Source organism: Hyla sarda, chromosome 8, assembly GCF_029499605.1.
Source record: "Hyla sarda isolate aHylSar1 chromosome 8, aHylSar1.hap1, whole genome shotgun sequence".
NCBI lineage: Eukaryota > Metazoa > Chordata > Amphibia > Anura > Hylidae > Hyla > Hyla sarda.
Genome location: NC_079196.1, coordinates 131480866 through 131503202, shown reverse-complemented (window position 1 = coordinate 131503202; position 22337 = coordinate 131480866). Strand labels below are relative to the sequence as shown.

Here is a 22337-nt window from a genome sequence, read left to right as displayed (position 1 = left end):
AGTTATGCAACAGCTGGAGACACACTGGTTTACTACTTAACTCAGTGTGCCTTCAGCTGTTGCAAAACTACAATTCTCAGCAGTCACCGACAGCCAACGGGCATGCTGGGAGTTGTAGTTATGCAACCACTACAACTCCCAGCATGCACTTTAGCTGATTGTGCAAGCTGGGAGTTGTAGTTACACAACAGCTGAAGGTACACTTTTACATAGAAAGAATGTGCCTTCAGCTGTTGCAAAACTACAAGTCCCAGCATGCCCATAAGGGCATGCTGGGAGTTGTGGTGGTCTGCCTCCTGCTGTTGCATAACTACAGCTCCCAGCATGCCCTTGTTGCATGCTGGGAGCTGTTGCTAAGCAACAGCAGGAGGCTGTCACTCACCTCCAACGATCCAGCCGCACAGGTCAGTCCCTCGTCGTCTCCGCCGCCGCCGCTGCTCCTGGGGCCCCGATCCCAACAGGGACGCCGGGGATCGGGGTCCCCAGCACCGGGGGTCGTCTTCCCGCACCCGCTCACGTCCTCCGGAAGAGGGGCGGAGCGGGTTACGGGAGTGACACCCGCAGCAGGCGCCCTGATTGGTCGGCCGGTAATCCGGCCGACGAATCAGGGCGATCGTGAGGTGGCACCAGTGCCACCTCACCCATGCTGGCAATGGCTGTTCGGGGCCGTCTCTGACGGCCCCGATCAGCCAGTAATTCCGGGTCATCGGGTCACTGGAGACCCGATTGACCCGGAATCCGCCGCAGATCGCTGGACTGAATTGTCCAGCGATCTGCGGCAATCGCCGACATGGGGGGACATAATGACCCCCCTGGGCGATATGCCGGGATGCCTGCTGAACGATTTCAGCAGGCATCCGGCTCCCCTCCGGCTAGCGGTGGGGGCCGGAAATGCTCAGGGCGTATCCATACGCCCTCGGTCCTTAAGGACTTGGAAACGGGGGCGTATGGATACGCCCTATGTCCTTAAGGGGTTAAAGGTGTACTCCACTGGAAAACTTTTTTTTTATTTTTTTTAAATCAACAGGTGCCAGAAAGTTAGAGATTTGTAAATTACTTCTATATAAAAATCTTAACCCTTCCAGTATTTATCAGCTGCTGTATGTTTTAGAGGAAGTTCTTTTCTTTTGGAATTTCCTTTCTGTCTGACCACAGTGCTCTCTGCTGACACCTCTGTCCATTTTAGGAACTGTCCAGAGTATAGCATAGGTGTCAGCAGAGAGCACTGTGGTCAGACAGAAAGGAAATTAAAAAAGAAAAGAACTTCCTGTGGAGCATACAGCAGCTAAGTACTGGAAGGATTAAGATTTTTTTAATAGAAATAATTTTAAAATCTGTTTAACATTCTGGTACCAGTTGATAAAAAAAGTTTTCCAGGGGAGTACCCCTTTAAGCTGTGAGGTGTGTGCTGCCTCAGACAATCACACACTGTATCTCTTTGCTCACAGAGCAGGAGTATGGGAGCTGCTCTCAGAGAGGGAGCTGGAGGATGTGAGAACAGCTGCAATGATTCCTGGGAAATGTAGTATTCATGCTGAAGAGAAGAGGATGGCATAGAATATCAAGTAGGCAGAGACAACAACAGGGTGCACAGGAGCCATACATATCAGGCAGGATCATTTATAGGGAACATATTCAGGTATGGTTGTGGCTTTGGAGCCTTTCTTTATATATGTTCTTCAATGGAGCCCCCTTTTAAGGGGACCAAAAAAGTTTAAAAAAAAATAAAAAAAAAAAAAAATAAAAAAATTAATAAATAAAAATTGACTTTAGAAAAACAAAATGTCACTTCTCCAATAAAGCCCTGTATTATTACGAAAATGACATTAAATAAATGAATGTAATTTATTTTGCTTTTCTTTGTAATTTGATATTAATAGCAAGCATGCTCAAGTTGTTAAAAGTGACAATGTTACTTTTGTTATACAGTACAGAGAATTATAGCAAAGACCTAGATGTGGAAAGTGAAAGTGCAGAAGAGGACTCTGATGAAGACACCATGAAGACTGATGATCTCTCTAAGGCTACAGAAAGTCATATCCTTCCTGTTCATTCCTCTGAAACACCTCATAAACTCCTAAAGTCTGAGCAAAAAGAACTAAGAAGGATAAGAAGAGGAGATTTTTCTTGGGTGCCGGTTTTGTAAGATTGTCATATACATTTCTAATTTCTTGTTGTTCGTTTTTTGTTCCCGCCCCCCACTTGATTTAAGAACACTTTTTGTATGAATACTATCACTCATCTGTAAAAATTTCTTCAACATAACTGTTCAACATACTTATGGCAAAGTTAACACTGCTTTTAGCTGTCATTCAATAAAAAATAGCATGTAAGAACACTGATCTCTTTTTGAGGTTTGCTTATTTATACAGTGGTCTCCGACATACAATTTTATTTTACAATACAATTGAATTTTTTTATTTTTTTTTATTTTATTCTGAGAGCATGGTGAGTTAATTCTGTATTAAACTTATGATGGCCTGTGTTCTGGCTTTCAACAGCTGTCTGCTTAACCCCTTAAGGACTCTTGACGTACGCGTACGTCATGACACCCTGGTACTTAAAGGGTAGCTCCCACCATCCTATTTTTTTTTATTTATTTTTTTTTTTCTAGCCCGTTCTTCCCCCTGATTGACAGGCAGGGAGCGAGTGCAGCCTAACTGACTGATTGCCACTCCAAAATCAGTCCTTTTTCAGTGGCCGGTTTTTAAATGTAAATTAAACCTTTTTAATGAAAAAAAAAATAATAATAAAAGTATATTAGAGATATGTTGTAGTACAACATATCAAAAAATAAAGTTGGTGACAGTGCCATTTTAAGGACCCATGACGTACGTCATGGAGAATTCCGGGCCGCGCCGTGCAAACGCCCAGGGGGGATCATCAGATCGCAGTGAATTCACACTTGTGAATTGCTGCGATTCCGGTGATGCGGTGACCCGCTGACCCGGACATACATGGTGATCGGGGGTGTAGGACACACCCCCAATCGCCCACTGTATCTATGGGGAAGTGGCGATTTCGTCCCCCCCCCCCCCCCCAGCAGGGGAGGTGGAATAGCAGGGGAGGGGATAACTGCACCCTCCCGCAGCTGCCTGGGTTCAGTCAGCGGTCAGAGATGCTGTAGGAAGCCAGGGACCCCCCCCTCTGCCGAGATCGGAGCCCCCACAGAAGAAAAGAAGCCCTCCATAGATCAGGGAAAGAATACAGCCCAGTGAAAGGTAGGGTAAAAAAAATTCCCCAACCCCCCTGGACCCCTTAATAGGTCCCCAAGGGTCCGCTGCAATTTTTCAACGTGACCCGGGCCCTATTAGGGGTTCAGGGCGCTGCATTTGGTCCCCCATTTTTTTCTGTCCTGGCACCATAGGGGCTTCCTAAATGCGACATGCCCCCCAAAAACCATTTCAGAATAACTCTCCAAAATCCCACTGTCGCTCCTTCCCTTCGGAGCCCTCTAGTGCAGTGTTTTTCAACCACTGTGCCGCGGCTTTTGCCGGAAAATAAGATATATGCAAGATAAGACAGTGTTTCCCAACCAGTGTGCCTCCAGCTGTTGCAAAACTACAATTCCCAGCATGCCCGGACAGCCAAAGGCTGTCCGGCCATGCTGGGAGTTGTAGTTTTGCAACAGCTGGAGGCACACTGGTTGGGAAATACTGATATAGGCACAGAGTTTAATTTTTTTTACATTTTCTAATGGTGGTGTGCCTCGTGATTTTTTTCATGAAAAAAGTTTGAAAAACACTGCTCTAGTGCACCCGCCGAACACTTGACATACACATATGAGGTATTTCCTTACTTGAGAGAAAATGGGTTACACATTTTAGGAAGATTTCTCTCCTTTTTACCCCTTGTAAAAATTCAAAAACTGGGTCTACAACAACATGCCAGTGTAAAAAATTTATATTTTGAATTTTCTCCTTCAATTTGCTGCTATTCCTGTGAAATACCTAAAGGGTTAACAAACCTTTTGAATGTCATTTTGAATACTTTGAGGGGTGTAGTTTTTATAATGGGGTCATTAGTGGGGTATTTCTTATATGAAGAAAATTTTGTGAAAAATTGGAAAATTGCTGCTGAACTTTGAAGCCCTCTGAAGTCTTCCTAAAGTAAAAACATGTGAACTTTATGATGCAATTATAAAGTAGACATCTTGTATATGTGAATCAATATATCATTTATTTGGAATATTCATTTTCCTTATAAGCAGAGAGCTTCAAAGTAAAAAAAAAAAAAAAAAAGCAAAACTTTCAGTTTTTTCATAAAATTTTTGAATTTTTCACCAAGAAATGATGCAAGTATCGACAAAATTTTACCACTAAAATTAAGTAGAATATGTCACGAAAAAACAGTCTCGGAATCAGAATGAAAGGTAAAAGCATCCCAGAGTTATTAATGCTTTAAAGTGAAAGATGGTGGTCAGATGTGCAAAAAATGGCAGGGTCCTACAGTGGAAATTGGCTGGGTCCTTAACCCCTTTTTTGCAATTCTGACCACTGTCACTTTAAGCATTAATAACTCTGGGATGCTTTTACCGATTATTCTGATTCTGAGAGTTTTTTCGTGACATATTCTACTCTGATAGTGGTAAATTTTCATCGTTACTTGCATCCTTTCTTGGTGAAAAATCCCAAAATTTCATGAAAATTTAGCATTTTTCTAACTTTGAAACTCTGCTTGTAAGGAAAATGGATATTGCAAATAAATTATATGTTGATTCACATATCAACTTCATTATGCAAATATAAAGTAGACATATTGTATATGTTTTTACTTTTGGAAGACATCAGAGGGCTTCAAAGTTCAGCAACAATTTTCCAATTTTTCACAAAATTTTCAAAATCGGAATTTTTCAGGGACCAGTTCTGTTTTGAAGTGGATTTGAGGGGTCGTCTTATTAGATATACCCCATAAATGACCCCATTATAGAAAAAAAAAAAGTATTCAAAATGACATTCAGAAAGTGTGTTAACCCTTTAGGTGTTTCACAGGAATAGCAGCAAGGTAAAGGAGAAAATTCAAAATTTTCATTTTTTACACTGTCATGTTCTTGTAGACCCAGTTTTTGAAATTTTACAAGGGGTAAAAGGAGAAAAAGCCCCCCAAAATTTGTAACCCAATTTCTCTCGAGTAAGGAAATACCTCATATGTGGATTTCAAGTGCTCTGTGGGTGCACTACAAGGCTCAGAAGGGAAGGAGCAACAATGGGATTTTGGAGAGTGAGTTTTCCTGAAATGGTTTTTGGGGGGCATGTCACATTTAGGAAGCCCCTATGGTGCCAGAACAGCAGAACCCCCCCACATGGCATACCATTTTGGAAACTACACCCCCCAAGGAATGTAACAAGGGGTCCATTGAGCCTTAAAGGAGTAGTCCAGTGGTGACTCAAGGATAGGGGTAAGTTGCAGATCGCGGGGGGTCCGACCGCTGGGGCCCCCTGCGATCTCCTGTACGGAGCCCCGACAGCCCGCGGGAAGGGGGCGTGTCGACCTCCGCACGAGGTGGCGGCCGACACGCCCCCTCAATACAACTCTATGGCAGAGCCGAAGCGCTGCCTTCGGCAATCTCCGGCTCTGCCATTGAGATGTATTGAGGGGGCGTGTCGGCCGCCGCCTCGTGCGGGGGTCGACACCCGCTATCTCGGCGGAGAGCCGGGGCCCCGTACAGAGAGATCGCAGGGGGCCCCAGCGGTCGGACCCCCCGCGATCTCAAACTTATCCCCTATCCTTAGGATAGGGGATAAGATTTTCACCACTGGACTACCCCTTTAACACCCCACAGGTGTTTGACAACTTTTCATTAAAGTCAGATGTGTAAATGAATTTTTTTTTCACTAAAATGCTGATTTTCCCCCAAATTTTACATTTTTACAAGGGGTTGTAGGAGAAAATGCCCCCCACAATTTGTAACCCCATCTCTTCTGAGTATGGAAATACCCCATGTGTGGACGTCAAGTGCTCTGCTGGCGCACTACAATGCTCAGAAGAGGAGGAGTCACATTTGGCTTTTGGAAAGCAAATTTTGCTCAAATTGTTTTTGGGGGGCATGTCGCATTTAGGAAGCCCCTATGGTGCCAGAACAGCAAAAAAAACACATGGCATACTATTTTGGAAACTACACCCCTCAAGGAACGTAACAAGGCGTAGAGTGAGCATTAACACCCCACAGGTGTTTGACAAAGTTGCACGAGAAAATGAAAATTTAGATTTTTTTTCACTAGAATGCTGATGTTACCCCAAATTTTTCATTTTCACAAGGGGTAATTGGACAAAAAGCCTCCCAAAATTTGTAACCCCATTTCTTATGGAAATACCCCATATGTGGATGTAAAGTGCTCTGCGGGCGAACTACAATGCTCAGAAGAGGAGGAGCACCATTGAGCGTTTGGTGAATTTGGTTGGAATAGAAGTGGGAGGCCATGTGTGTTTACAAAGCCCCCCGTGGTGCCAGAACAGTGGACCCCCCCCCCCCCACGTGACCCCATTTTGGAAACTACACCCCTCACAGAATTTAATAAGGGGTGCAGTGAACATTTACACCCCACTGGCGTTTAACAGATCTTTGGAACAGTGGGCTGTGCAAATGAAAAATAACATTTTTCATTTTCACGGACCACTGTTCCAAAAATCTGTCAGAGACCTGTGGGGCGTAAATGCTCACATGGGTCACATGTGGGTATTTATTGTTCTGCGTTTGTGAGAACCGCTGTGCAAATCACCAATTTAGGCCTCAAATGTACATAGTGCGCTCTCACTTCTGAGCCTTGTTGTGCGCCCGCAGAGAATTTTACGCCCACATATGGGGTATTTCCGTACTCAGGAGAAATTGTGTTACAAATTATTTTTATTTTTTTCCCCTTTTACCACTTGTGAAAATTAAAAGTATGGGGCAACACCAGCATGTTAGTGTAAATGTTTTTTTTTTTTTTACACTAACAGGCTGGTGTAGACCCCAACTTTTCCTTTTCATAAGGGGTAAAAGGAGAAAAAGCCCCCCAAAATTTGTAACTCAATTTCTCCCGAGTACGGAGATACCCCATATGTGGCCCTAAACTCTTTCCTTGATATACGACAGGGCTCTGAAGTGAGAGAGCGCCATGCGCATTTGAGGACTAATTTGGGGATTTGAATCTGCCACAAAAATACCCTACGGCAGTGTTTCCCAAACAGGGTGTCTCCATCTGTTGCTAAACTCCCGGCATGCCTTGACAGTCAGTGGCTGTCCTGCAATACTGTGAGTTGTTGTTTTTCAACAGCTGGGGGCTCCTTTTTGGAAGCAGTGCCGTACAAGATTATTTTATTTGGGGGGGGGACTGTGTAGGGGTATGTAGTGTTTTACTTTTTATTTTGTGTAGTTTTTTTAGGATACATTCACACAGGTGCAGGTTTACAGTGAGTTTCTTTGCAGGGAGTTTGAGCTGCGGTAGAAAATTTGCCACATCTCAAACTTGCAGCAGAACACGTTGTGTAAACCTGCCCGTGTGAATGTACCCTGTACATTCACATTGGAGGGGGGGGGGGGGGGGGCGCAAACCTCCAGCTGTTGCAAAACTACAACTCCCAGCATGCGCTGACAGACCATACATGCTGGAAGTTGTAGTTATGCAACAGCTGGAGGCACATTGGTTGGGAAACACTGAGAGTTTTACTTAAAGAAGATATCCCATGCAGCAAAGAAAAAAAAATACCTAGCCATTCCATAGTATATTCACCTACCACCTCTCTGACATGTTTGTGATTTTTTTTTCCGGCCCCCATTCACCGGCTATTCAGCTCATAAATTCCAGTTACTTCCTGGTTATGGTGGCTAAGCCTGTGATCTCAAAGACTACATTTCCCTGCATGCACTGCTCACATTTCCTGCTCTCAGCTGCCTGAGCAGAGAGCTTGTTACCACCCCTAACTTATGTTAGTCACTCCCACAGCTCTGCTAGCTCACTCCCACATAACACTGAGCTCCAATCATAGCTCTATACAGCAGGGTGGCCACGAGGAAATAAAATGTAATCTCAGTGTTCAGAGAGAGGGACCCGGGAGTTGAAGCTGCAGTTTTACACTGTAAAATCACTCCCTCCCCCTCCTCCTCTCAGTGAAACAGCTTTACAGTGGCACAATCACCTCCCCCCTTCTCTGCCCTGCACTCCTCTCTCCCCAGTGCTCAGTGTGACAGCTCTACGCTGGCAGCTCCCTCCCCTCCCCCTTCTCCTCCGTTCTCAGTGTAAAAACATTAGCAAGGAGAGGGGAGAGAATCAGCCTGTTTGCTGGGGCTGCTATGATCTGAATCAGCCGGGATATAGGCAGTGCTGCTCAGCCAATCACTGCAGAACAGAAGGAGGACAGTGTGAATATTCATCAGATGGGAGGGGCTAAGGCCGAGCACAGGGAGCTCTCTGCAGCACGGGTTTTCTGGGTAATTGTCACGTCACGGCCCCCGGGATGCTGCTGATAACAGCCTGAATAGGGGGTCGAAAGTCATGAAAACCTGGAACAGCTGAATTTCCTGTCAGACAGAAGAATGCAGAAAAAGCTTGTTTCTAAGCAGCATTGGTAATGGAAGTGATTTACAAACCTATATAACTTTACCTTCTGCACTAAAAGCTGAACAATTTTTTACTGTGAGACTTGTCCTTTAACTCAGTGTTTCGCAACCAGTGCGCCCCCAGCTGTTGCAAATCTAGAACTCCCAGCATGTACAGTCTCTCAGTGCATGCTGGGAGTTGTATTTTTGCAATAGCTGGAGGCATACTGGTTGCAATACACTGAGTTGGCTTGCTCTTCTGAGTGTTGCTGTGTAAGAGGGGGCGTGAAAGAGGAGTTACAAAAACTGTGATTATCTGTTGTGCGGAGTGAATCTGTGGAGTGGGTGCGACTGCCTATAGTCCACATTCATATTTTGGGTAAGTCTTTCTCTTTTGCACATAGTGGGATAACTGTTAGAGTTTAAACACCCTTTTTCATTTTTTTTTTTTTCTCTCTGTTCCACCTCTAGGGGGAGGAGGAGTAGATTGGGCACAGGTGTATAAATCTTAGCTTGATTGAGAGCTTGCTCTTCTGAGTGTTGCTGTGTAAGAGGGGGCGTGAAAGAGGAGTTACAAAAGCAGGAGTTTGAAAGCAGGAGGTTGAGATCGCTGTGAGTGTTAATTTCTGAACCCACAAGGTCTACAAAAAAAATTTAAGTGTCATTTTGACTGTCTGTTTTTTCCTATACATTTGTGAAATCCCCATAACTAGATGGCCTCCATGTTGTAAAATGCAGTCCAATGTACATCCTGTTCAATGTATGCAATCCTTGAACAACAGTTTGAGGGTGCATATTGTTGTGCGAGATGTGTGCTAGTTGTCCGTTTGGAAGCCCAGATCCTGCATCTAGAGGGGCGACTGGCAACAATGAGAAGCATTAACAACATGGAGAGGAGTCTCGTGCTCACTGAGCAGGCACTCTCGGGAATAGAGGTGGGGGAGGACAGTGGGACGGAGTTGCAGGACAGTCAGGTCGTTAGCTTGGTTACAGTTAGAAAGAGGGGTAGGGGAAAAAGTGTCAGGGAGGCTAGTCCTGAACTGGCACACCCCAACAAGTTTGCCCGCTTGGCAGATGAGGGGGATGCCATTACAGAGCTAGCAGAACTGCAGCAGGATATTGCCTCTGACCGCCAGGGGGGCGGGAGGGAGGAGTACAGGGCAGGCCAGACAGGTACTAGTGGTGGGGGACTCAATTATTAGGGGGACAGACAGGGCAATCTGTCACAAAGACCGGGATCGCCGAACAGTGTGTTGTCTGCCTGGCGCACGAGTTCGGCACATCGCGGATCGGGTTGACAGGTTGCTGGGCGGGGCTGGAGAGGACCCAGCAGTCATGGTACATATTGGCACCAATGACAAAGTAAGAGGTAGGAGGAGTGTCCTTAAAAATGATTTCAGGGACTTAGGCCGCAAGCTTAAGGCAAGGACCTCCAAGGTAGTATTTTCTGAAATACTACCAGTACCACGAGCCACACCAGAGAGGCAGGGGGAGATCAGGGAGGTAAACAAGTGGCTCAGAAGCTGGTGTAGGAAGGAAGGGTTTGGGTTCATGGAGAACTGGGCTGACTTCGCTGTCGGTTACCGGCTCTACCGTAGGGACGGGCTGTACCTCAATGGGGAGGGTGCAGCTTTGCTTGGGGAGAAGATGGCTAGAAGGGTGGAGGAGTGTTTAAACTAGGGGCTTGGGGGGAGGGAACCTACAGCAAAGAGGGGGAAGATAGTGTAGATAGAGAGGTGGGAATTATAAATGTACCTGGGGGTGGAGCGGAGGGAGGGGTTAGAATAGTTAATAGGAATAGGCTTCATAGGAAAATAAAACTTACACCCTTGAATCCCATTAACCCCAATAACATAAAGGATGGAAATGTAAAGTGTATGTTCACAAATGCCAGAAGCCTAGCAAATAAAATGGGGGAGCTTGAGGCCTTGATACTGGAGGAACATATTGATATAGTTGGGGTCACTGAGACATGGCTGGACTCCTCGCATGACTGGGCTGTCAATCTGCAGGGGTTTACATTGTTTCGCAAGGATACAATGAACAGAAAAGGTGGTGGAGTCTGTCTGTATGTAAGAAGTGGTATGAAAGTCAGTGTGAACGATGCCATAGTGTGTGATGATTCTGAGGAGGTGGAATCACTGTGGGTAGAATTACAAAAGGAGGGAAATACTGAAAAAATATTTGGGGTAATCTACAGACCCCCTAATATCACTGAAGAGATAGAAGTTCGGCTTCATAAACAAATAGAGAGGGCCGCCCGGGCAGGTACAGTGGTAATAATGGGAGATTTTAACTATCCAGATATAGATTGGGGTCCGGGGTTGGCTAAAACTACAAAGGGGCGACAATTCCTAAATTTATTGCAGGTTAATTTTATGGGCCAGTTTGTGGAGGACCCAACAAGAAGTGATGCCTTGTTGGATCTGATCATTTCCAACAACGCAGAGCTGGTTGGTAAGGTAACTGTGCGGGAAAACCTTGGTAATAGCGACCACAATATAGTTACTTTTGACTTAAAATGTAGAAAACAAAGACAGGCGGGGAAGGCAAAAACATATAACTTTAAAAAGGCAAATTTCCCTAGGCTGAGAGCTGCACTACAGGACATAGACTGGGGGGAGGTGTTGTCAAATACTGATACAGAAGGTAAATAGGACATCTTTAAATCAACTCTAAATAACTATACAGCTAAATATATACCAAAGGGGAACAAATATAAACGATTAAAACTAAATCCTACATGGCTGACAAATGATGTTAAAGGAGCAATAAACAACAAAAAATATAGCCTTCAAAAAATACAAATCTGATGGGTCAGCGATAACATTTAAACAGTACAAAGAGCTTAATAAAATCTGTAAAAATGTAATAAAAACAGCAAAAATTCAAAACGAGAGACAGGTGGCCAAAGAAAGCAAAACTAATCCTAAATATTTTTTTAGATATATAAATGCAAAAAAACCAAGGACAGAGCATGTAGGACCCCTTAATAATGATAATGGGGAGGTCGTCACAGGCGATCAAGAGAAAGCGGAGCTACTGAATGGGTTCTTTAGTTCTGTATACACTATGGAAAAAGGAGCTGACATTGGCCAGGTCAGTGCTGGTAACACTTCATGTAATGTACTGAACTGGCTTAATGTAGAGATGGTACAAGGTAAGTTAAGTGATATAAATGTAAGCAAATCTCCAGGGCCAGATGGATTGCACCCAAGAGTTCTTAGAGAGGTAAGTTCAGTAATATCTGTACCCCTGTTCATGATATTTAGAGATTCACTGGTGTCTGGTATTGTACCAAGGGACTGGCACAAGGCGAATGTGGTGCCAATCTTCAAAAAGGGCTCTAGGTCTTCCCCAGGAAACTATAGACCGGTAAGTTTAACGTGCATTGTGGGTAAATTGTTTGAAGGACTTATAAGGGATTACATACAGGAATACATAGGGGATAATAGTATTATAAGTGATAGCCAGCATGGGTTTACTAAGGATAGAAGTTGTCAAACCAATCTAATTTGCTTTTATGAAGAGGTGAGTAGAAGCCTTGACAGAGGAATGGCTGTGGATATAGTGTTTCTGGATTTTGCCAAAGCATTTGATACTGTCCCTCATAGACGTCTGACAGGTAAGTTAAGGTCTTTGGGTTTGGAAATTTTAGTTTGTAACTGGATTGAACACTGGCTCATGGATCGTACCCAGAGAGTGGTGGTCAATGATTCGTACTCGGATTGGTCCCCGGTTATTAGTGGTGTACCCCAAGGTTCAGTACTGGGCCCACTGTTGTTTAATTTATTTATCAATGATATAGAGGATGGTATTAACAGCTCTGTTTCTATCTTTGCAGATGACACCAAGCTTTGTAGCACGGTACAGTCTATAGAGGATGTGCATAAGTTACAGGATGACTTGGATAGACTAAGTGTATGGGCATCCACTTGGCAAATCAGGTTCAATGTGGATAAATGTAAAGTCATGCAACTGGGTACCAGAGTCACTGGTAGAGAAGGATCTGGGTGTACTTGTAGATCACAGACTACAGAATAGCATGCAATGTCAGGCTGCTGCTTCCAAAGCCGGCAGGATATTGTCATGTATCAAAAGAGGCATGGACTCAAGGGACAGGGACATAATACTCCCCCTTTATAAAGCATTGGTACGGCCTCACCTGGAATATGCTGTTCAGTTTTGGGCACCTGTCCATAAAAGGGACACTGCAGAGTTGGAAAGGGTGCAGAGACGCGCGACTAAACTAATATGGGGCATGGATCATAGCTATGAGGAGCGATTAAAGGAGTTACAATTGTTTAGTCTTGAGAAGAGACGTTTAAGGGGGGATATGATAAACGTATATAAGTATATTAATGGCCCATACAAAAAATATGGAGAAAAACTGTTCCAGGTTAAACCCCCCCAAAGGACGAGGGGGCACTCCCTCCGTCTGGAGAAGAAAGGGTTTAGTCTCAAGGGGCGACACGCCTTCTGTACCGTGAGGACTGTGAATTTATGGAACGGTCTACCTCAGGAACTGGTCACAGCAGGAACAATTAACAGCTTTAAAACAGGATTAGATACATTCCTGGAACAAAATAACATTAATGCTTATGAAGAAATATAAAATCCCATCCCTTCCCCTATATCGCGCCACACCCCTACCCCTTAATTCCCTCGTTGAACTTGATGGACATATGTCTTTTTTCGACCATACTAACTATGTAACTATGTGTCTCCAGCTGTTGCAAAACTGCGACAATCAGCATGCATTGACAGCCGAAGGGCATGCTGAGAGTTGTAGTGTTGCAACAGCTGGAGGCACACTGCTACAACTCCCAGCATACCCTTTGGTAGCCTGTGCATTCTGGGAGTTGTAGTTATGCAACACCTGGCTGCACACTTTTTCATAGAAAAAAAAGTGCCTCCAGCTGTTGCATAACGACAACCCCCAGCATGCACAGACTAGCAAAGGGCATGCTGGAAGTTGTAGATGGAACTCCAGCAGTTGCAAAACTACAACTCCCAGCATGCCCTTTGGCTTTTGCATGCCGAGAGTTGTTGCTAAGCAACAGCAGGAAGTGAAGAGGCCTTACCTCCTGCTGTGTATCCTGCCCCGGGACGCCGCCCCTGCTTCAGCCAATCCTGCTGCTCCTGTCACCGCCACCGCCCCAGAGGGGACCCCCGCCGGACCAGGGCAAAGTAGGAGACCCCTTCCGGCGCCGACCTCCGCTCCAATCGCCGTCTCCAGCAGGTCCGTGACTGATCGGTCGTTCCGACCGATCAATCACGTGATCGCAAGGCGGCACCCGTGCCACCTCACTCCTGCTGAGTAAGGGTGAATGGGGCTGTCTCGGACAGCCCCATTCACCGTTTTTTTCTGGGTCACCTGATCACCAGTGACCCAATTGACCTGGAATAACCCCAAATCGCACGTCTGAATTGACGCACGATTTGCAGCGAACACCAATATGGGGGGACCTCAGGAACCCCTGGGCGATATGCTGGGATGCCTGCTGAACGATATCAGCAGGCATCCCGATCCCTGCCCGTGAGCGGCAGGGACCGGATGAATGCAGGGCGTATCCATATGCATACGCCCTGCGTCCTTATGGGGTTAATGTCAGTCCGCCACTGCATATCAGTACAATAGAGAGACACTTACTGTGTCTCTGTGCTGCACCATGCCCACGGCTGTGTGCTTCCCTTCTGGGCCCCCTCCCTGAATGAACTGCTGGAAGATGATCGGGCTGATTGTATAGTGCTGAAGAGCACTAATCCAGCCATTCTCCACATCACAAAAACACTGGGACTTCTAGGGCCTGTGATGTCACTGATGTTGGGGAGAAGTGTCGCTTGTGTAGAAGTGCAGTTTCAGCAAGCTGTAAAGTCTCCCATCCAGATGCTGGCCCTGCCCAAATAATGTACAGTAAGTTCATAAGCTCACATGCATACACCCCATACTCTTTTACTGTTCATCAGTGTTGACCTAGTGAAGTCCCAGCATACCCTGATTTCTGCTGACTTTAAAGACCTGCTGGGATTTGTAGTTCTTATTTAAAGTGCAAGGCCAGCGTAGTTCTCCTGTCTGTTCTGTAAAGTTTAGTGTGGAAAAAGGCTGGACATGATGGATGGTGCAATTACTGAGGCAACCGTACTGATATTCAGCGAATTCCATGACTCTCTTAATGTCTGTACAGTTTCTTCAGCAACCTGACCACCCATCATATCCTGTGTCTCTCCACGACAAACTTTGCAGATCGGCGAGGAGAGCTCCCATCCTTCTAGAAAGTGATTACCTTTTTCCAGTTGCTCCCTCTGACTAATAAAATTAATAACTAGTTTAGCATGCAGCAGTTATGGGGGAGGTTCTGAAAATGGAGCAAAGGAAATGTTAAGTGGCAATGAACTTGCAGCTTTCATTTTTCAGAAAACGACCTGGTTGCATGGCGTATTCCAGGTGTAGAGTGATTATTTAAAGCTTTAGTCCAGCAAAATAAAAAACTCATCCCCTATCCACACGATGGCACACGCTCCATTCATTTCTATGGAAGCATCGGAGATGCCCAAGTACAGCGGTGTGGTCTCTTTGGTGCTCCCATAGAGAATTAATGGAATGCATGCTGTCTGTAGTACACGTTCCTCTCAAAGCTAGGGCGCCAGGCAAGAGATTGTGAGTGGTGCTCGCAGTTGGACCCTCTTGAGATGAAACACATCCCCTATCCTGACTACCCCTTTAATGACATATTTTATTGTATAACCAAACACAATGCATTTTAGGGCTTACATGCCAGTTTGCCTGATGAAGGGGCTTCTATGCTTATTACATATCCAGTTATAAAGTGTATCTGCATATTCTTAAAAATCAGAATTAGATTCCTGCAATTAATTACTATTCAACTAAGTAGAAAACTATAGTGGGAGTATGCACTTGCTCCCTGCAAGGAGGATTGAGAATTATGATGACTGGTGGCTGATACTATAAATGGCACTTAAGGAGCTTGTACAGAACAATAAATAAATATACAAGAATACCAGAAAGATTAACTCTGAAGCATGGATAGATAAAAAGAAGTCTAATAATTAAATATAGAATAATGTAAACACTACATAAATTATCCTAGCGGGGATCGATACATTTAAAAAGTACCTGTCCCAGCCCAGAAAAAAAAGTTGTTACTCAGTACCTAATCCTGATTATGTACAAATTTGTCTAGCATCTATATTTCTCTCAAATACCTTTTCTGGTTTTTAATATTGTACTTTGGATGGGGCGTTTCGATTTATTGCCCTTACTCTGCATGACTCCTCTTTCTCCCAGAGTCTGCTGTGCTGGGTCTATTTTTTCAGCTACTGCAGGCTTCCCTGTAACCACCCTACTCTGTTTTCATGCTGCAGGAGTAAGCTCAGAGGAAAGCTAGTTATCTTAACTTACTGGACTTTGTCCAAGCCTGTGCTTAAAAGGGTACTCCGCCTTTGGATAGGGGATAACATGTTTAAGGGTGGAGTACCCGGGGGGCGTGGCCTAGACGCTGAGCCGAACGGACGCATGCTGAACTAGCTCCGCTCTGAACCGTGTTATTTAGCATCCTGTCTTCATCCTGGCCCTCAGAATTTTGCCTCAGAGACTTCGTAACTGCAGTGGATCGGTGGGGTCCATCATGCCAGCTAATAAGAGCGGTGTGGCGGCAGCCGCGAAGTTGCAGAGTTTCGCGCGCGGCCCTGACCAAGATGGCGCCGGGCCCTCTTCCTCCGCTCCTGCTGAGCCGGTCGCTGACTCCCACCCGGAGACTCCCTCTACACTGGTCGCTGTCTCAGGGGAGGTGACCCTAAGTGAGGTGTCTGCGCAATTCCTGCCCGCCATTACCATGTGCAAAACTTCCCTGACGAGTATGCAGGAAGAAGTGAAGATTGATATTGGCCTAATCAGGCAGGACCTGCACAACCTCCGGGACAGGGTGAGACAGGCTGAAGATCGCATCTCCTCGGTCGAGGACTCGGTGGCGCCCTTACCTGCTGCGATATCGGACCTGGAGCGCACCGCGTCGCAATGGAAGGAGAAGGCAGACGACCTGGAGAACCGGTTGCGGAGGAACAACCTCCGGATTGTTGGCCTACCGGAACACTCTGAAGGTCAGGACCCCGGCTCCTTCGTTGAAAAGTGGCTGCGGGAGCTATTGCCTGACGCTCCGTTCACTACCACCTTCGCGGTGGAGAGAGCACACCGGGTCCCGACTCGCCCCCTCCCGCCCCGGGGCCCCGCCGAGGCCGCTCCTGGCTAGGATGTTGAATTGTAATGACAGAGACATCTCCTTACGACTGCTCCGTCGTCTGCCAGAGCTTACCTTCAATGGATCTCCGGTGTCGATATTCCCTGACTTCTCCCAGGACCTGCAGAAGAAGCGTGCCACCTTCCAAGCGGTGAAGCGGAAGCTGAGAGACATGGCGATCCCTTATTCTATGGTGTACCCGGCCCGACTGAGGGTCGTGGACGGTAAGAGGGCCATCTTCTTCATTACACCGCAGGAGGCTGACGAGTGGGCCTCAAGGAGGCGCAATGTGAGGCGCTGAGGTCTTGTGCGCCATCTGGGCCCGGCTGGGCCCTGTGTCTTTTTACTCTGCCTGGAACTCCTGGACTGCCAGTGAACTGTGAGTACTGCTGCCTACAGTGACTTTGCTTCTGAGACCCCTGGTGTGCCCCCTGTACCCATCTCCCGGTCCCCTCATGGTCTACTCCCCCATGTGCATGCACATTCTGGGCTGCACCCAACTGCCACCTTCACCCGTGGACTTTCGTCCTCCGTGCCTGCATACCCCACCTGCATACCCCACCCGGTCTCGCTGTCCTATCCCCCCCCCCCCCCCCCCCCGTTTCCCCCCCTCCCCATGGACTGCCCCTCAGTGACTGTATGCTCCATCTCATGCCAGACCCATGCAGACTCTTTCCTCAAGCTGCTCTGTGCCCAGCGGATCCTGCATTCTCCCTGTGCCACTTAACCCTTTCCCCTAAGCTGGACTTCCCCACAGGGGACCTGGTACTCCACTGGCGAATGTCGCCATATACCTGTGATTGAAGCAGTTCTGATGGCCCGTTAATGCTTTGCTGATGGGACTTAATGTCTGGTTGATACCTCTGGACTGCATGTTGTTTTGCACTGCTCGTACTCACTATACTGTGCGGTGTATTGCCCGGGTCATAGCCCACCCGTTCTTACTTTTGTTTATGTACCCTAGTTATTTGATTGCTAATGGCCTTATGCATGTTGCATTTGTTTATGACCCTCTTGTTTTGTCTTTGTCTAGTGTCCTGTGTCTGTCTCGTTCTGTGTACGTCCCGGTCGGGTTGCCTGCCCTTCTTCCCTCTTTCCTTCCCTCCTTCTCTGTGGTTTCCCTGCTCCTCTGCCTTCCTCTGTCATCCCCCTACCTGCCCCCTCTTCTACTTACACATTGGGTACTCGTTTTACCCGTTTCTCTTCTCTCACCACTCCTTTAATTTCAGCTTTACTCTCTCCACATGGCGAATGTTAGGTACCTTTCGTGGAATGTGAGGGGTCTCGGCTGTCCTCGTAAGCGATCTCTGGTGTATGCAACTATACATAAGTACCAACCAACTGTGGTTTGTTTGCAGGAGACGCACTTGATTGCTCCTAATACCCGGTGGTTATCTAGGTCCTGGTTGCAATGGACGCTACACTCTTGCCACACCTCACATTCCAGGGGAGTCTCTTTTATGATACACAAATCCCTGAGGTGGGAGGCGAGGCATACTCAGGTCGACTCTGAGGGCAGGTATTTTTTTATTTTCTCACTTATTGATAATTCCCCCTACGTGCTCTTGGGTATTTATGTCCCTCCTCCTGGTGCCCTGGAGGTTCTACACCAAGCTGCAGTTTTCGCTGCCTCTTTTCCAGGGGCTAGAGTTCTCTGCATGGGTGACTTCAATAATGTGTTGGACCCGGCTATGGATAGGAGAGGGGTTGGCATTGTCCCCTCCTCTTCCCCGACTCCGCTGAGTGCCCTGGTTCAGGAACTGGGTTGGAGGGACATCTTTCGGCACTTACATCCACATGCCCGAGTTTATTCCTGTCAGGCTGCTAGTGGCAACTCCCTTTCACGCATTGATATGGTGTTGGGTAATCCGTCTGTCCTCCCTATGGTCCAGGCTGTAGCGTATGTCACTAGGGGAGTCTCCGATCACTCCCCTCTCCTGCTGACCCTGGTGGCCCCTGGCCCCTCTAATATCCGATGCTGGAAATTAAATCCTTATTGGTTATCCTTATTTGGCCCTCATGATGGTATACCTGTACAACTTTCCATGTTCTTTGTAGATCATAATGGGGCTGACGACCGAATCTTAGTGTGGGAAACCACTAAAGCATTCCTACGGGGGTGTTTACAGTCGGCCATATCTTATATTAAGCGGGAGGCGATGAGGGAGGAGTCTGAGCTGGGGGATTGTTGTGCTGACCTGGAGAGGACTTACATCACTGACTCGACCGATGACAATAAAACTGTATGGCTGCAGGCGGGGCGACAGTACTTACATTGTCTGCAGGAGAAAGCGGCTCGTAAGCTTTTTTTTACCCAACAGAAGGCCTTTGAGATGGGAAATCAGTCCAGTAGATTGCTGGCCCACCTTATTCACCAGAATTCCCAGTCTCCGACGGTTCTACAGGTCCGTTCGGTGGATGGGACTGTGTTGACCACTACTTCCCAGATCTCTGACAGATTTGTCTCCTTCTACTCTGATTTATACACCTCTCAGGCCGCCTACTCCTCACAGGAACTATCTGACTACCTGGACGACATCATATTCCCTCGACTGTCCGCTGTCAGTGCTTCCTCTCTGGAGTTGGAGTTGACTATGGAGGAATTGGAAGATGCCTTGGGTGCCCTGGCGAGAGGTAAGTCGCCGGGCCCTGATGGCATTACAGTGGAGGTTTACCAGCAATACAAGGAGCAGCTGGCTCTGGTATTGCTGGCCATGTATAACTACGCTTTTGCCTCTGATGTGTTGCCCGAGTCCTTTTATGATGCTACTATAGTGGTCATTTTGAAGCCGGATAAGGACCCCTTAGAATGTTCCTCATACAGACCCATTTCCCTCCTCAATTTAGGTTATAAGTTGCTCGCTAAAATACTCTCCCTTAGGCTGAATCGCTTTATTTTGGAAATCATTCATGCAGATCAGTCAGGCTTTATGCCTGGGAGATCCACATCTGATAACATCAGGAGGGTCCAGACACTCACTCAGGTGCTACGGGGGGGGGAGGGATTGGGCGCTGGCCTCTTTAGATACTGCTAAAGCATTCGACTCCGTTGAGTGGTCTTTCCTGCTGGAAACCCTCCAGAGATTTGGCTTCGGACCTAACTTTATAAAATGGATTTCTCTTTTATATAGATCCCCGAGGGCACGTATGTCCATCAACGGTGCTCTTTCTCCTTATTTTTCCCTGGGCAGGGGCACGCGACAGGGCTGCCCTATCTCTCCCCTTTTATTTGCTATTGAACCTTTGGCCCTCCGGATCCATCAGCATCGAGGGTACGCTGGTATATGCATTGGCTCGAGGGAGGATAGGGTAGGCCTGTATGCTGACGACATGATCTTATTCATGTCTGATCCTGCGTGCACGCTGGCTTTGGGGATCGGCCTCATTGACAGCTTTGGGGTCTATTCGGGTCTTAGGATCAACTGGAGCAAGTCGGTGTATATGCCCATCAGAGATTCTCAGGTAGGGACCTGCTTACATGGCCTGCGGGTCGTAGATCAGTTCAAATATTTAGGCATCAACATCAATAGGCGGTTTGGGGAGGATCACCAGACGAACATTCTACCTCTTCTACCCTATGTCCGCACCAAATTCCGGACCTGGGCTGCCTTACCCCTTTCTGTGGCGGGCCGAATTAATCTCATCAAAATGGTGGTCCTCCCCAATTGTCTTTACCTGTTAGAGCACGCTTCGGCCATAGTACCAGTCTCCTTTTTTTAAGCAGCTGCATTCTCTCTTTCCCCCGTTTATATGGGGCTGTAATAGATCCAAGCTAAAACTGACCACATTGCAAAGACCTAGAACTCAGGGAGGTATGTCACTTCCCGACCTACAGCTATACTACATGGCTGGCCAGCTCAGGTATCTTAGACACTGGGTCTCTTTGCAGCCCCTCCCCAATAGTGAGCATCACCTCGCCCATAGTTTACACCTCTCTCACTTATGGCCCGTCTTGGAGGGTAGGATTGGCTTGGGGGGCCCTTGGCTTCCTTTGCATAGACTGGCCCTGAAACTCTGGACCTATGCTAAACGTCTATTTGTTTTTACGGACAACATGTTGGATCGACAACTGTGGCATGATCCTACGTTGCCACACTTCTCTGACCAACTGGACCCGCACTTTTGGAGGTCCTATGGTGTGATCTCCATTAGTGATGTATATGATGGTAGTGCCTTTAGGGACTTCCAGTACTTCATTGATGTTAAGTCTGTCCCCAGGCGATCATTTTACCGATACCTCCAGCTCAGACACGCCTTCCAAGTACAATTCCCTAGGTCTAGTGCTCCATTCTCCCATTTCCCGGTTATTGGGGTTTTCACCACTCAGGGGCCTCGGGGTCTTATATCGGCTCTATATACTGCCCTTTTGAATGCTAAGTTGGGGGGGGAGCCGTTATTGGTTGAGGCGCGCTGGAGGAGCTGTGTAGCTGACATGACCGATGAGGAGTGGGATGATGCCCTCTCCTCACATCTCTATGTCTCACCTTCCGATAACAACTGATTCAGCTGTACATGTTCCACCAGTCGTACCTTACCCCGATACGCTTGGCTAAAATGGGTAGGCGTCCTGACTCCTCTTTCCACCGTTGTGGGTACCCTGACTCTGACTTTATGCACATAATGTGGTCCTGCCATTATATAGCATCGTTCTGGTCCGAGGTGATACAGTTTCTCAATACCTTAACTCGGCGCCCGATGCCGCTCCTCCCGAGGCACTGCCTTCTGGGTCTTTTTGATGAGGAACTGTGGTCACCAGCTGAGATTATCTTCCTCAGGGAAGTTCTTTTCCTTGCACGCAAGGCCATAGCATTGCGTTGGATGGACTCTAGGACTCCCACAGTTGCTGGTTGGAAAACCCTCGTGAACACATCAGTGAACTATGAGTATCTGGTTTATAAGCATCGTAAGAACCCTGCCAAATTCAGTAAAATATGGGCAGCCTGGTCTGCCTCCCCCCCTGCCCAATACACTGTCTCCAGGTTCTTGGCTGCAAGAGACCTCCTCCTATCACAGTCTTCTCCCCCGGCTACTTGATTCCTCTTTTCTTGTCTGACCTATGCTGATACTCCCCCCACCCCCTTCTTCGTCTCCCTCTCTCCTTTCCCTTCTTTCTTTTCCTTTCCCCTTATTTTCTCTTGTTCTTCTTTTTCTTCTCTCCCATCTCCCTCTTCCCCTTCCCCCTGACCTGGACGGATTTGTGTGGTGTTTTGTGTTTGTAGTGTCTTGTCTTTGTGTTTGTCTTTGTTTCCCTTTCCGTAGTTCTTGCGTTCCCACCATATGGTGGTTGGTTTCAATGTTTTCTGTGTTTTAGTTTGGTTCATTGCTGATGTATCTGCTCGTGTCATGCTGATGATTGATCCTCCTTTTTCCAGCATGGTGTCGGATGATATCTGAATGTCTCGCCACCAGCTTTTGATATTCTCCTTCTGTATTTATTGTGTTGAGCACTTACATTGCAATAAAAGCAGTTAAAAAAAAAAAGGGTGGAGTACCCCCTTATGCACAGGCTTAGGCCGGGGTGCTGCAACATTCATGAACACGGAAGCCTGGGACCCCTGCGA

General features: G+C 46.9%; 1 protein-coding gene across 3 annotated transcripts in view; it reads left to right on the top strand.

Annotated features, from left to right (window-relative positions):
• WDR75 (WD repeat domain 75) overlaps nucleotides 1–2336 on the top strand; it is a 400614-nt gene extending 398278 nt beyond the window's left edge. For all 3 annotated transcript variants that reach the window (XM_056534259.1, XM_056534260.1, XM_056534261.1), the window contains one exon: nucleotides 1930–2336. In XM_056534259.1, coding sequence (XP_056390234.1) covers nucleotides 1930–2146 — 217 coding nt within the window. In that variant the 3' untranslated portion in view covers nucleotides 2147–2336. The remainder of the gene's footprint in view (nucleotides 1–1929) is intronic.
• The last annotated feature ends 20001 nt before the right edge of the window (nucleotides 2337–22337 follow it).